Raw genomic sequence first — 17,035 nt, forward strand, 5'->3', positions numbered from 1 at the left:
TGTTTTCTTTTTGAATAATCCACATGACCAAGTTGCACCATGACGGGAACAGGGAACTGATGTTATTTTTTGACTTCTCAAATGCTGGGCTCTCTATAGAAAGTTGAAGAAAACAATATATGTTTACTGCTTTAATTCTTGAAGTAAATCAGTGATCCTAGTTGGGAGGAGGCTCCGAGGCAGGCATGATTACTTTGTCTTGACAGAATAGAAAAATGAAGGCCGGTGAAGCTGCATCATTTGATGACTATGGAAGTAGAACTAGAAACCAGGTATTTGGACATCATCCACTGTTTTACAATGTGGTGCTGATACTAATATAAGTGATTATTGTACTCTGTTCAATATTTTCAGCATTTAAAAACGTATGTAAAGTAGCATAAAAGACTACTTACTTAAGCACTGAAAAACTTAATTGAAATGTGAAACTCAGAAATGTTGAAACGTATTGACCTTAGCACTGTAGAAAACTACTGCATCTCTGTCATTCTATTGTTCACATTTTATTCTCTCCATTCTCCCTGTAATTTATACACTAATTATTCTTATTATTTTTTTTGTGTGTGTGTGTGTGTGTGTGTGTGTGTCTGTACTTGAACTCAGGGACTGGTGCTGTTCCTTAGCTTATTCACTCAAGGCTGGCACTCTACCATTTGAGTCACAGGTTAATTGGAGATAAGAACCTTGTGGCCTTTTTGCCTAGACTGACTTCAAACCACAATTTTCAGACCTCAGTCTCCTGAGTAGCTAGGAATTGATTTCCAAAAAAGGATTAATAGAAGGTCCTTGGCTGATGCTAAGAAAAGTTAGAATGTAGTAAAATTATTCTCAAATTTGACTTAACTAGGTTTCTTGTTTCAAATTGTGCTGAACTTACAGTACAGGAAAATCTTCCACATAACATGTTTAAAATGAATGAAACTATAATATATGCATTTTCTATAGCTTGCTTTTTGTTTTATACCATGTCCTTAGGATTTATCTACATTTTCTTTGTATAGCAGTGGTTTGTTTTTAATTTTGTATGTAAAATTCTACTGTGTATATTACAACTTGTTTTTCCTTTGTATTGTTGACAAATATTTGGGTTATTTCCAGGCTTTTCTATAACCGACAATGTTGATATGAACATTTTTTCACAGATGTTGTGTTTCATATGTGCAAATGTTTCTGCAGGGGACATATATTCTTAGGGACATAATTGCTTGGTTACAGTGAAAATGTATCTATTTTATGTCATAGTGTCATAATGTTCCCAGAGTGTTTTACTAATATATACTTTCAATAGCCACATAAAAGTTTTAATTTGTTAAAAATTTTCATTTGTCACTATGTTGGAAATGAACTATAACACTTGGGGGATTGGGGTCAGGAGCAGAAGACTGGGAAAAAATGAGGGAGGGGTGACATTGTTAAAAAATATACTCATTACCTGACTTATATAACTGTAATTGCTCTCTACATCACCTTTACAATATAAATAAATAAAAACTGAAAAAAGAAATAAGTAGAAAAAATTTCACTTGTAAAATTTTCCTCTTGTTTGCTTATCTTTCTTCGGGTGCATAAGGGAGCCACAGGAATTGTGGGACAGAGGGTGAACAAATGCAACAGAGGTACTCACTAGACACTATGTTGAAAATGAACTATAAAGCTTTTGGATGGGGATGGGAGGGAAAAGCTGTGAGAGAGTGAGGGAGGGAAGGGGTGACATTGTTCAAAAAGAAATGTACTCTTTATGACTTACTTAACTCTAATCTCTGTACATCACCTTTATAATAATAAAAATACTTGCAGAAAAAAGTTTTCATTTACAATGACATTCAGCACTTGGTAATAGTTCCTTTTTCTTTTTTAACTCTTGCCAGTCCTGTAGGTCAGTATATAGTTGTAGTAGTAGTATGTAGTCTGGTAGTTGTATTTGTATACACAGAATTCTCACAATTTTTAGTCATGTATGCTTCTATTTTGATTATTTTCTAAGTCATTTTTCTATTTTCACTAGGCTTATCTTTTTTATCTGTTTGGACAAGTTCTTTTAAAAATATATTGTGAAAAGTAATAATTTGACAATAACTTGTGATGCAAATCTTCATTTAGTTTTTATCTTTGTGCCTTTTTTTTTTTTGGTGGGTCGTGGCCTGGGTGCTGTCCCTGAGCTCTTCAGCTCAAGGCTAGCACTCTACCACTTGAGCCACAGCGCCACTTCCAGCCTTTTCTGCTTATGTGGTGCTGAGGAATCGAACCCAGGGCCTCATGCATGCAAGGTAAGCACTCCACCACTGAGCCATCTTCCCAGCCCATCTTTATACCTTTTAAATGACTTTCTTCTCTTGTAGACACACCCATTAAATTTTAATGGGGTCTATCACCTTTTCTTACATAATTTGCTTTTATTTTGCACTAGTTATCAAATCCATTCTACCCTAAGGTATTAAAGATAGTCTTGTATATTTCCTTCATGAATGTTTTATTTTTATCTTTTTACTTTTCCAATTTAAAAAAATATATGTTATATTCTACAAATATACTTTTATTTTTTATATGGGTACCCAGTTAAAGCACACACATTCTCCCCCATATTGTGCTACTCTGTCATATATCAAGTAGCATGTATAACCCAAACTTGTATGGTTTGTATAATCCATGGCTTGTAAAATTCTCTCTTCTTTCCTTCATCCCTTCTACCTCTTTTTTTTCCTTCAAAAACCAGTATTGTTTTATTAATACTTTATTTCTCTTTTATATTTTGAAGGATTTTTAAAATGCTTTTGTGCATTAAATATTTAATGTAATTAATACATGTAAGTAAATATTAATACTTTGTTAATATATTTGATAATTCTCATATTTCAATATATTGAATTTTTACATTTAATATATAAGCCAGGTACCAGTGTCTTACCTCTGTAATCCTAGCTACTGAGGAAACTCAGATCTGAGAGGATTAAGGATTAAAATCAGCCTGGGTAGAAAAGTCCATTGACTCTTATCTCCTGTTAACCACCAAAAAGCCAGAATTGGAGCTGTGGCTCAAGTTGGTAGAGTGCTAGTCTTGAGCAAGAAAAGCTCAAGGACATTGTTCAAGCCCTTAATTCAAGACCATGACACCCCCCCACACACACAATTTCATACAAAAAGAGAAATTTTTGATTTTTTTGTCTATCTGATATTTTTACTATTTCTCACTTGAGGGAATTAGCCTCTTGATGCCTTTTGTGAGTTTTAACTTCAAGTTCATATTCTTTAAAGTTTATTTGATGATTTTAAGACCTTTATTGATGATTTATACCTTCAGCAAATATTTATTTGCACTTGCTTCTGTTAAATATAGGACCTAGGCCCTGGTTTAAGGGGAAGCTCTACCAACACAGATATACTTTAAATTTTATTGTCTTAGTTTTTTTTTTTTTTTTTTTTTTTTAACATATCTTCAGGTAGTATGAGATTTGGGCTACAAACTCAGATGGGAACCAGCTTGTGAATATGAATCACAGGAGGCAATTTTGTGTTTCTCTCTAGCCAATGCCATGAGTTACAATAGGTAATTTTCTTTGTTGTTATCTGATTTTATTTCTAGTTAACATATACTTTAAAGGTTCAGGCTGTCAGAGTTCCTATGAAGGTATCTCTTATTAAATTCTTCATTTCTTGGATTTTCTGCTCAGAATTTTTCTTCTGTTATCTGTAAATATGCAAGTTCAAATTTCTCTTCATGAGCAAATATCCATAAGGGAAACCTCAGATTCAAACTCCTTGCTGGATTCCTAGAATTAGTATTGGGTTATACTTTCTTATTAGCACGTCAATGTGTTTAAAAAATAATTGTATTAGTATTTCCAGTGGTTGCCAAGGATGCTATATTTCAGGAAAATGAAGGTTTTACAGAGTACTGGGTAGGTAGGTAACAGGGAGGGTCCTGTGTAACAAAAATGATTTAAAATAAATTTAATATTTGGCATGGAAATAATGGAAGGTAATCCTCTATTCATGTAACATAGTATGAATACAAGATCATACATCAGGTACTTGTTCATTTGCTGGCTTTTATATATTTATTGGCATTCTGTTACATGAGATGCCATATTACACTGCAGAAGATATCAATAAATATATAGAAAAGCCCTGGATTTCAAACATGTCATATGTAAAAGGGATCAATTTAATGAAAATGTTATAAATTTAATGCTCACAGTCAGGGAGCTAAAGCAAATTATTTTGGAAAAAGTGATATTTTTATCTTAATCTGGAGGCTAGAAATAGAGGGATGAATGGAAATTTATCTAGATAGAAGGAATGAAGGTGTAGATGTAAAAGAAGCATTGAGTGAATTTAGATGACTTGTCTGGCTGGATTGTTAAGTGATCACAGGGAAATGGTTAGCAATGGGAGTGAAAAGCCAGACTGAAGTTTCAGCATGGAGAGGCATGAATTTCAGACAAAGCAATCTGAATTTAATTAGTAGAGGGACTAATTTAATAATATAATGCATTATTAAACAATATATATTTATATTATTTATGGAATACATTTATAAACATTTACTACATAAAACTGAAAAACAAAGTATATTTAATAAAATAAGACTTAAAATGACATGAGTTTCAACTGAAATACAAACTCTTAATTTTATAATGTTTTTAATGTGTCTTTATGTAAGGATAGTAGGAAAGTCAAGGAATAGTCAGAAATTATAAATGAATAAAATGAGAACATAATGAAGTATGGGAGTATGAAAAAAGTAAAATATTGATGTATTTTTGTCACTTGAGGGGCTTGAACTCAAAGCCTGGTGCTGTCCTTAAGTTCTTTTGCTCAAGGATAGTGTTCTACCACTTGCTCCACTTCTCAGTTCTGAGTGGTTAATTGGAAATAAGAGTCTGATGTACTTTCCTGCCTGGGCTGGCTTCAAACCTTGGTTCTCAGATGTTTCATTTGGAATTTTTGATAAGAATTATTTCCATTTCCAATGATAGCTTGATGTTATTTACGTTTTTGCTTTAATTGCTTACTTACAACTACTATTTTCTTATTTTTGAAATCACATACTGCTTCTATCATGTGAATAAATTCAAGATTGAGTTGACCCCTAAGAATGCAATATTTAGAAACTGTTAATTTCTCATTTTCATTTTAAAGAGAGTGGATTGTTGCTTGCCTAAATAAGTTTGGTCATTTTATTTCATTTTATTAGGCTATGATACTCATTTAACAGGGCATTCCTATAAATTTCTCACCCCACCTTATCTTGTTACTAAAAAAAGAGAGTCATTAAATGCCAATTAAGATTTGTAGTATCAAAACCCAAGGTCTACTTTATAAATGCTAAGGATCAGAGAATTATCAAAGGAACATTAATAGACATACTATAAATGTCTACTGTAATTTTTTTCCTGAATGGAGATGACAAATGAGAATGTGTGTCTTTTTCCACTCTATTACCAGGACCTCATTAGGATCTGGGGAACATGTGGAAAAATGACACAGCTGAGGCAAGATACATTAACATTGCAAATGAAACTGGTATGCATCTATCTCAAAGAGTATTTTCTCTCGGAGGTAGAGTAAGAATTACATTACCAGTACAGTTATTAAACTCTATTGAATAATTTTGTATTTTAGAAAAGGAAAGTGACCTTTTGTATCTCCCTAAGGGATAATACCATTGCGGATCTAGGTAAAATAAAACTAATTGGGATTAGGAAGGTAGTTAAACCAGCTTTACTTGGGGGAAATTTTGGTATTTAGTGAAAGAGCAAGTATTTAAATATTTCCTGACATTGGCTTTAGATATAGGATTCTTATTTCTGTTTAGTGGGACAGCACATTTTATGTTTTAGGTAGATGATGGAGAATGGAAAGCGACAATCTACAATTGTGTATTGCTTTGAAATATGAACATAATTATCCTCAATCATGAGCATAAGTATACTTTTCCTTTAATTGTCAGAGTTGCATGTTTTTCACATTTGGGCCTTCTTGAACTCTGGATATTTCTCTCAAAGTGATGTCAAAATGAATGTGCCCAGGTTCTAGACTTCTTACAGCTCAATATATTTGTGAGTGATAAAAACTGGTAGCATTTAATATAATTTTTTTCCAAGCCTTTCCATTTCCTAACAAATGGGGCAATGTCATTCTTTCTGATGGAGGCATAGAATTCCATTGTGTATATATACCACATTGTCTTGATCCATTCATCTACTGAGGGGTATCTGGGTTGGTTCCATATCTTAGCTATAGTAAATAATGCTGCAATAAACATAGTCATGCTGGTAGCTTTAGTGTGGTCTTGTTTGTAAACATTTGGGTAAATGCCCAAAAGTGGGATTGCTGGGTCATAGGGGAGCTCTATGGGGAGAACCCTAAGATATGTATTCAAATGTTTTTTTTTCTTTCATGCAATTGTTTCTAACATTTATAAGATAATTGCTTTGTTGCTTTTATGTCCCTCCCCAACAGTATAACCCCTGCTTTCACTGTATTTGATGTCGGTATAATTTGTGGAGGGGAAGGGGAAAAACAAATCGTTTAAATAGGGATACAGGTGGACCCATTGCAACAATGAGATGTACAAGTCGTTATGTCAAAAACAAACTTTACAACTTTGGTGGGGGGGCGGGGAGGATTGGGTGGGGGGGTGGGGGGGGGAGGATGGGAAGGGATGGGAAGGAGAAACAAAGGAGGAGGCTACAATGCTTCATAAGAAATGTACTCATTATCTTGCCCATGTAATTGTAACCCCTCTGTACAGTATTTTTACAATAAAAAAATGCAAAAAACTGGTAGCATTTAGATGTTTCAATTTTAACTTAAGTTTGCAATATTGTTTTAATTACTTAAAAGGTGTACTGTAATGAAGAGCTAAAGGAAACCTTATTTCACACTAAGAAGAGCTATTAAATGCCAAACAATGAAACTGAATATAGTAGAAAATACCCAATTATTATTGACTATATTATGTCATTTCAAAGCCAGAAAATACTTTATGACACATTTATTCATTTGTGGGCTTAAAGGATTTACTTAGGCCACAAACATCTATCTATCAAGACCGACTTTCAAGAAAATGTAATTAATTTATAGGAATTGGGTTGAAGTAAGGAAAAAGTGGAACTATGAGTTTAAATAGGAAATGCAAACATAACCCTATAGTTATACTGTTTATCTTAAAGATGACCAAGAGGTACAGATCACAAGCATGGCTCGATTATAAAGGCAACATATCATCAGATTGCCTAGCTAAAATCAAGGCAGAAAACTCTTAAGGCTCAGTAGGAAGATACTGGCACTCAGATTTGATGTCAGTGATGCAATGTCTTATATATAATTACATGAAGAAATATGTTATTATAACCATGAGAACAATTGCCTGTATAACTAACCTAGTGTTTTTGGTTCTCAAAACATACTATAAATGGTCCTGTTGGATCATTATCTGTAAATTACACTACAATATTTTTTGATTGAGTTGTTATGTATGAGCTAGATTTGTCAATCCAGTTCAACACTTAAAACACTCATTGTGTCCTTGTGGAAAAATGGAAAATATATGCTAGATGACAGTGTATTACAGGCTGAATGCTTTTAAATAAATTGATGGCATCTGAAAAAAAGAGGTTTTTGCAGGCATTTGGATTACTTTTTCCTAGGTCTTAACTTAAAGACATAGATGCTCTTCTAAGATTTGCAGTTATAAAAAAGTAGGATGCATCAAATTACTTGAGACGATGTATTCAGGAGCCAAAAAACGTTGACAGCATAGAATGATGCACCAAATCCAGGCCAATTTTTAAGAATCCAGAACAATTAACTTTTTAACGTGTGAGATCCTGAACCTGGGCATATGAAATCAACTTATTCAGATAAGCTCCTTTTTTAATGGCTAAGCATCTCACTAACCTTCCCCATGCCTCTATTTCTCTGTATATGAAATGGAAATAATTATTCCCACTGAGAACAAGGACTTGGCACAGTGCTGGCATATAGCAAGGGCTTGGTAGATTCCACTTATTACCTCTCCAGAAATCTTGGGCTTCAAATCAAACTTGCCACTCATGGGATATTTGACCTTGGGAAAGATGTTTATCCTTTTTAAGATTCATTTTCCTCATTTGAAAACAAGAATAAAAAATACTTACCTCACTGGCAGTTGCTATGAAAAGTAAATGATATGATGCCCTAGTTGAGATGTTTGAGATGTTTGACACTTAGTGAGCTCCTAATGAATGTTTTCAATCATATTGAACATTAGGGTGACTACTTCAGAATCTACCTTGCTATTAATTTGCAAATATACAAATTATAATCTCTCTAGAATAAGGGAAATGATATATTCACTGTACTGTTACACAGAGTAAACTTGTGTATTATGTTCAATTGCTTGTAATGTTTAAGACTCATACTGGAAAACTGAGGTAGTTGTCAAATCAGATCATGTGAAAAATAATGGAGGAAATTATTTTTAATCTAGAGAAGAGAAGTTTATAAAGGAAGGAAGCTATCTGAGAGATTGTCACCGGAAAAGGAACTAGTCTGGCCCTGTGTAGACCTTAGCATTATACACAGAGTACAAACTTTCACTTTTTTTTTGTCGGTCGTGGAGCCTGAACTCTGGCCTGGGCACTGTCCCTCACCTTTTCAGCTCAAGGTTAGCACTCTTTACCACTTGAACCACAGTGCTACTTCTGGCTTTTTCTGCTTATGTGGTGCTGAGGAACAGAACCCAGGGCCTCATGCATGCAAGGCAAGCACTCGATCACTGAGCTACCTTCCCAGCCCATACTTCCACATCTTTGAGAGCTTCTATTCCTGTGAGAGTTGTCCAAAGGTAGGATGGCCACTTCTTACCTTCCAAAGATAGTCACTAAAGGGCTTCTAGTTTTTCTTTTCTTTTTTTCTTGAAAAGTCATTCAGGGAGGGCTGTGAGAAAAAGGTGGCAGGAATTTGAGATGGGATTTTCTCAGTGAACTTTAAAGGCCAATCCTTCTCTAAGGTTCTGTGGTTCTAAGTCTATTGACTTCCTTACAGTACTTAGCATTTAAAACCTTTCTTAAAAAAAAAACACTTATGCCCAGTCATCTAATCTTTCTTTCAGTTTATTTGACTGAAGTATCCCACACCAAGTAAGATTCACATATCCCTGACCTTTAAGGGCTAAAATATATTTCTGTCATTGATCTTATCTGAGATATTCAGGGAAATAAATTTGCAGAACGTGTACATGCAATAATACTTGCATTTCTTTCAAAATAGGAACACTGAGGAAATGATTAAAGAGCTGTTAAGTCACAAGATTTCTAATGACACAGATTTAATATTGGCCATGTGCCTTCCCCCAGTAATAGCTGATAGGTATGCAAAAATTGGGTAAATAAACAAGTCTGTAAGGCATTCTTTGAACAATATGTCTTACAGGAAAAATTGTGTTGACATTTTCTATCTCATTTTGCTTCTAAGTGATTCAGTTTTTCCTTTTTGTTTGTTTGTTTATGCTTTCTAGACATAGAACTATGTTTTCAAAAACCGCAGGACCAGCTCCCTGCTTTGGTATTGATTAACAAATAAATCATGAGTGACCCTGAGGAACCATGGAGAAAGGAACTCCTCCAGAGGGCACAACAGAATCCTCTGCCCAGGAGACGATGACCTAGTATCAGATTCAGACAATTCCTAGGTGGTAGTCAAATTTGGCTACATGGAGAAGGAGTTGTCAAGAGCATAATTTAAGGTCTTAGCACTCATGAGAAAAATGTTCCTCCAGAGGACAAAATTGAACAAAATTGTCCTCCAGAGGACATTAAGATTGCAAGTTGATTTGGTGCTCATTTTATAAATGGATTGGAAAGTGGGGTGAAAAAGCTTACTCTGATAGTTTCTTCTCATTGTCTATGATGGAGCCCAGACACTCCTCTGGAAGTAATGGAAGACAACAGCAACTCTATAGTTAGAATCAGTTAGACTCTGATAACTCACAAATGAAGTTTTGGGTTGTCTCATCAGAGAATCTTGCCTGGATCTGATGCTGACAGAGCACATAGGCACATGGAGAAAAAGTTACCAACTCCAAGAAATTCTAAGAGTGATTACAGAAAAAAATTATTATAGGGTGTTCATATTTTCTTCCTTGTTCTATTTATATGATTATTAATATTTTCCCTCTCTTGGTTCTCTAGCTCTTTTTCAAATAATGAATACCTCACATCTATAAAATCTACCATATTGTCTGTTTTAGTGGTTGGTAATAATATCATTAAATTTTACAGTTTATTTTTTTAAAATGTAATTTTGAAATGAACATAGGAAAATGATATTTTGGTGTATATTTCTAAAAGTTGTAACAGATGTGTAGAATTCAAACACCTGTTAAAAGCAGGTTCATTGCCTCTAAAATTCTAAAAGTTGTAACAGATGTGTAGAATTCAAACACCTATTAAAAGCAGGTTCATTGCCTCTAAAATTCTCCCTTGTGTCCTAAGGTTTCATCTCCTTCCTCTCCAGCTCCTGACGATCACTGATTTCTATACTATAAGCTTTTCTTTTCTGAGAATGCCATGCAAATGCAATGATACAATAGGCAATCTTTTGACACTGGTTTATCATAATGCTTTTTAGCTTCATCTGAATTAAAATATATGTCAATACCTCATTCCTTTTTGTTGCTCAATAGCAATCCCTTAGTTTTTAATATATGATTGATTGGTGGTAGTTTCCTTCATAATTCACCACATATTTTTAGGATAGCAAGATGGGGTTGTTACTAGAAAAAAAAGGACCATGACTTGGAGATTGAAGTTTTAATACACAAATGAGAGTGCTTTGATATATTAAGTGGTAAGAAGGTGGACTGAGACCTAAACTTCAGTTTGATTTTCTTGTATCCTTCTTGTCCTGTTTAATGTACCTTGCTAAACTAGAGATTAGTTGAAACATTTCCAAGATCCCATTGTGACTAGATTGTACATTAAAAGTGGGTATTGTTAAGGAAACACATAAGATACAGTAAATGAACCAACATGAGGGAGCAGCTATGTGAACATAGATAAAATTCTTCAGGTAAACATAGCCATGATTTAAGAAGACATTGTAGACTCCTCCCTTTCTTGGGTTTTTTGGACTTGAAGTGAGAAGTGTGTGGATGTGGATGTGACATGTATGGATGGACTTAGATGTCTATGACTGTGATGTGCATATGTATATGTACATGTGTGAGACTATCACACATTATTAAAAGAAAACCTTGACATATTCCATTGACAATTTCAGATTCATTTATATTTAGTGTACCAGGTAGATTTTTTTTCAGCTAATAAATTCTCCAGATAAACTTGAGTTGCACCTTTTGATCTGGGCAACTCACTCATTCAAAGATGCTGAGATCAAGATGCTCTGCTACCAAAGAAGATATGCCCAGTTACTCTGTCACTTGGCTCCCACCACCTAATTCAGACTACGAGAAGTCATTCTTCAGGAGGAGAGACCGCTTGTCCAGAAACGCAAAGGCTCACTTACTAGCCCAAAGCCGTGATACCACAGGCAACAGCATCAACACCAGCATCAACACTCAGCACCACAGCAACACATTTGACACCTACCACGTGCCAGGGACTCAAGGGCGTTATCTGTACCTTGTCAATGCTCACAGCGACCCTACTGGACTTTTTTTTTTTAATTATCTTTTACTTAACAGGCGAGAAAACCCAGTTACATCCTCTCTCTGTGTGTCTGTCTGTCTCTCTCTTTCTCAGTCCTCTTTTCCTCCCCGCCATTTCCCGAGGCCCGCCAGCCACAGGATCCCCCTGGGGTAGTTCCTGGGGCACATCTGGGTGGGTGTTTATGGCAGCAGGCATTTAAAGCCCAGCAGTCAGAAGCTGGAGCCCAGATGACCCGTGTTTACGCTGGCTTCCAGGCTGTAAGCGCCCCTCCGGCTGAGCCAGGAGGATCTAGACACAGACATTTCGGGGTTCCTGGCTGCGCTTTATGGTATCACGCGACTCCCGCCCCGGTGTGGCCCGGCAGCCCCTCCAGACCCGCAGGGCTGGGCCTCAGCCCGGGTCCGCGCCACCTGCTCCACGACTCCCGCGTCCCCGCCCCCCGTCCCGCCCCCGCGCCGCGCCCGCGTCCCGCGCACCCTCTCTTCCCCACTCCCTCCCTCCGGCGTGACGGGAGACGGGCGCCGGCAGCCTCGGCCCGGCCCCGAGAGAGCTAGCGAGCGAGCGAGCGAGCGCAGCGCCGCGGAGCCGGCAGCGGGCAGGGGCGCGCGACCAGCCCAGCGCACCCTCCTCGCGGCCCGGGAGCCGTCGCGGCCGCCCCACCCGGAGAGAGGCTCCATCCAGCCGGGCGGCTCCGCTGCCAGCCCACCGCGGCGGGACGGAGATGCCGCCGCTCGCCCTGCAGCCGGCGCGGAGCAGGGGCCGGGGCCGGCCGGCCGGGGGTCCCTCGCTCCGCGGGCGCTCGCTGCCCTGGAGCCCCGCCTGGATCTGCTGCTGGGCGCTCGCCGGCTGCCAGGCGGCCTGGGCTGGGGATTTGCCCTCCGCCGCCAGCCGCCCGCTGCCTCCTTGCCAGGAGGTGAGCGGCACCTGGTCTCTTACCTGGAGTTTGCTGCTGGGGGTGGGGTGGGGCGGGGTGGGGCGGGGGCGAGGGCGGCCGGGGAGAGTGGGGCGCCTGCTCCTGTCTGTCTGCCATCACCCTTGGCTTTGCTGGGATCGTGTCAAAGGATGAAGTTGCCCGCCCCTGGTAGCCGGCCGGGAGAGGGTGTGTGGCTTTGCTGTCTTCCTGGTGATGCTTTTCTGTCCGCACTTCTGTGTTGGGGAGGGGGAGGAGGGGTGCCCTGAAGGACTTCGCGGCGCCGTCTTTGGAGCGAGCTGGGGGTTCAGGACCTGGGGACGGGAGCGAGCGAGCGAGCTTTCAGGAAGGGGAGGAGACCGGGGAAGCCCCACCAGTGGGCTTTGGAGAACTGTCTCAGCGTTTTCAGAGGCACGGATACCCACGCGAGAGGGTTTCCCGCTACTCCCCACTCCCCGCCCCCTTTCTCCACGCCTCTGGGTCTGCCAGCGCCTTCACCCTGGCTCTCCTGTCTGGGTTTCCTGATAAGGCCCTGGGGATTTGCTCAGCCAGTGTCTGGTGTCATTTGACATTCTTCTGGCAAAATAGGGATATAAAGTTGGGGGTGGGGGGAGACTGTATTTAGGGAAGAGGCTGGTTGGTGAGGTAGCAAATTAGAAAAGACAGAGAATATCCTCCTTTAGGGAGATATTTGGTAACCTGGTTGAAGCCGTGCAGCTCCATATTTTATATTTTAAGATGATTGTTGATTTATAGCCAAGAAAGATGTATTATAGGTAATGAGATTTTTTTACTTCTCCTGCTTTTAGGAGACAAGGTGCTAAAAATTTACAGGGAGGGTGTTCTTGGTCCTTGTATTGGGTGTTTATCTTTTCTCTTTAGTGTTCCAGAAAGTGCATCTGCTTAATGAAAATCAATGAGGGGAGGAAGGAAGCAACATTTCTGACCTACTTTGTTTATTCTGGAGAGGATGTGAAAGGGTACTATGTTTTGATAGGAATTAGGCTGGTGGGTCTTTTAAATTTATGTAGCCAAAATAGGTTAACCAGAGAGTCCATGAGAAGAAAGGCTAGATCTTGTTCTTTTGTACATATTGGGAAAACTTCAGAATTTTACCCAGAGAGTATCTATGTTCTAGATATCACCCATCATCCATGGATGTTCATCTTCCATTCTTACACCACAAGTCCCCAGACAGCCTGAAATGAAAGAGAATCAGATCAAAGGTTTGTGTATAAATGCCCAGAAGCCTTGTCAATGGGTAAATCAGGGCAAAGCCTTGGCAAACAGCTGTGTTTAATTTCATAACTTTTTAGTTATAATTAGTTCAATATGTATTTTACATCTTTATCTCCCACCTGGGAGTAATGTATTTCAGGCTTCTCCAGAAAGCTGCTTCTTGGACATCAAAAAACACTGTTACAGGATAAAGTTTATCCTCCAGCCGCTCAGTGCCAATATGTAGAATACATTTTTTTTTCTAAAGTCTAAAGCTTCTGGTAACAGTAATTCTTAATAATGAGTCTTCTTGAAATGGGTAAAGATCACTGTTAGTAGGGGAGGTGCTTGGTCACTTCCACCAGACTTCTTACTCCTTTGAATGAACATACATTTTCCACATATATACCCCGACAGAATAGAAGCAGGGAGACAACAATCAGAAGGTTCAGGAAGACTGTATGGAGCCAATCGTGTCCCTTTATTGCATTAGTTTTAGGCACCACATTCAATTTCATTCTTTGAGGTCTCAAGTTTGAATTTTCCCTCTGAAAAGATGGATAAATAAAATACACAGGAAGATGCTAGAGCTTGCTTTTAGCTAGAAGTGGTAATGCTCAAATGTGCTTGTATTCTTTCTGATGATTGACAGACATTCCTGAGACCATTAGAAGTTCCTTTGGAAATAGGAGAGGCCTAGAGGCCTAATGGTCTGGGGAGGGGCAGAATCTGTTTGTTGGTACCCTGGTCTAAACAGATGATCAAATTTATAAGCTTTCTTGTTGCTTTTCTTCTCTCTCTCTCTCTCCTCTCTCTCTCTCCCTCCCTCTCTCTTCCCTTCTCCCTCTCCCTCTATCCTCCCTCTCCTCCTCTTTCTCCCTCTCTCTTTCCTCCCTCTTCTCCCTTTTCTTCCCCTCTCTTCCCCCTCCCTCTCCTCTCTCTCCTCTCTCTCCTCCTTTGCCCCTTTTCTCTCCTTTTGTAAGAAGATGACAAAGGTCAAATGACTTTCTAGGCTTTGAGGGTAAAGATTTGCTTGTCCTGGGGACAAGGAGGTGTCTTGCCAAACACCTATGAACACAGTTTAAAGTAACAACTCTCTGTGCACTTCTGCCTATTTATCCCTTTCCAATGCTTCTTACCATTAAAGGAGGTGAATATTGGCACAAAGGACAGCACCTGGGAGGGTGTGGGAAGGGGGTGAGAGCAGGAAATGAAAGTTAGAGGCAGGAAATGAAAGCCATTCTTAATATGAGAAAATGTGTGCAGGGTATGGAACAACCAACAAGGGATTCTAAACCTTATGATCCCTAGTAGTTTGTCTCTCCCTTGAAAACTTGTTATAGTTAAGTTAAAAAGACTCTCATTTTCCTTGCCAGCTTGTAGAGGAGAACAATGAAAGGAAAAGGAAAAGAAACAGAAAACTTGCCTGGGTTATAATCGAGTGATGATGGCTTCAGGTCAGAAAAAAAAAAAAAAAAAAAAAAAAAGGCCTACCTGAAAGATAACTGGATTTGGAGAAAAAAAGAAAGATAACTGGATTTGGGTAAAAGAGAGAATTGGACTCTGGGGTGAAATTCATAGAACACAGCTTCTGTTGTCCAAGTCTTTAGATTATGGAGTTGGGAAAGGGAGAGAAATGATTGCTTTGGAATGTTCAGCTGATGATCCCAAGAGCAGGGTGGAAGTACAAGCACAAACAGGAAGCAGTAGTTTGGAAGAGAAAAGCAAAGTCAATGTGCCAGCAGAGGAAGAGCAGGAATACCATGCGACTTTGATAAAATGTATTAAAAAACAAAAACAAAAAGGAGAACTAGGCATCAGAAAATACAGAATTATCTGGCTTTTTGTATAGAGGAATTAAAGAAGGGTATTTTCTGGGTTTCTTGGCATTACTTTTTCACTTTTAAAATGGTAAGTAAAAACTTGACCTATCTACTTTTATTATGAGTTTGAAAAGAGATAGATCAAAGGAAAAACATACATAAATATGAGTTGTTTATTGTTGTGCTGTTGGCATATGACAACAATATGGAGTACGTTAGATGGGTGGGAAATCAAAAGAGGTGAGACCTACCTGGTGATTGATACAAATATGTAATGCAGTGGGAGCAGGACTTCTATTAAGGAGAAACAATGAAAATGGAAAAGAGGACATGATGTAAGAAGATAGAATTGACAGATTACTAAAGCTAGATGGCAGTATTTCAGGAAGGGTCTACAAGAAGACCTTTCATAGGATAGAAGGTTCATAGACTTACCCAACAGTTGCAATGGGGTTTTTAAGTCATACTTAATAGGTCTGCCAAAAGGAAAAAAAGGCCAACAGATGATTCAGAGTTGGAATAAGGTATTAAAAGAGTGCATGAGAGGAAAAAGAACAGAACTAAGTGAATTATGTATGCATTATTTAAATTGGACAAATTATATCATGAGATAGCTGATTCTTAGTTCACTGCTCTAAAATCTTACATAATGTAATTCTACTAGTCTCTGAGTCTTTATTGAAGGATGACTCTTGCTAACCGGTTTTATTCCACAAATTATCTAGCTTATGCTGAGTTGCAGGCAAAAAATGTCATTATTTGAAATTATAAATTGAAAAAAAAATGTAAGTGGGTATGGTGGAGACAGATACATAAACAATTCTGATTATGAGAGTATTGTGGTTCCAGGCTAGATCAGGCAGAATAAAAGCTGGTTGTGGTCGTGTGAACTTGTCATCCCAGCTGTTGTGAAAAGTATAAAATAGTCAGGTCTCTGTCCAGGCATGTACCTAGGTACCTAGGCAGGAAGTGACATCTTATCTCAAAATAGCCAGTGCATAAAAGTGCTGGGCATGTGGCTTAGCAGCAGAACACTGGCCTAGCAAGTACTTGGCTCTAAATTCCAACCTCAGCGCTGCCTCTGCCAAAAAGTTCCCACATAAAACAGGAGTCATAAAATATGCTTTAGACATTTGGCAACAATATGAAGGCCACAGTAGAGGGGCAGAGAATGTGGAGAATCAAAAGAAGTAAGACTATTAAAGAGGTGATCCTACCACATAATGGAAGGATGGCAGAATGTTCATTAAGGAGTGGCAATGAAGATGGAAAAAAAAAGAAGAATGGACAGTAAGAGGACAAGGAGAGTGGATGAAGGAATGAGAGGCTCTGGCTGTATTAGAAGAATATGATTATGACCCACAGAAAAAGAATATGAGAAAGATAAGGTACTTCCATTTGGGAGGCTGTTTTATTGGTTTTGTTTTGTG

General features: G+C 38.4%; 1 protein-coding gene across 1 annotated transcript in view; it reads left to right on the forward strand.

The window, feature by feature from the left end:
* Nucleotides 1-12,374: 12,374 nt before the first annotated feature.
* Elapor2 (endosome-lysosome associated apoptosis and autophagy regulator family member 2) overlaps nt 12,375-17,035 on the forward strand; it is a 149,432-nt gene continuing 144,771 nt past the window's right edge. Inside the window, exon 1 of the mRNA XM_042684677.1 lies at nt 12,375-12,567. Within this exon, the coding sequence (XP_042540611.1) occupies nt 12,376-12,567 (192 nt within the window). The 5' untranslated portion in view covers nt 12,375. The remainder of the gene's footprint in view (nt 12,568-17,035) is intronic.

Source organism: Dipodomys spectabilis, unplaced genomic scaffold, assembly GCF_019054845.1.
Source record: "Dipodomys spectabilis isolate Male_0828 unplaced genomic scaffold, ASM1905484v1 ptg000089l, whole genome shotgun sequence".
Lineage (NCBI taxonomy): Eukaryota > Metazoa > Chordata > Mammalia > Rodentia > Heteromyidae > Dipodomys > Dipodomys spectabilis.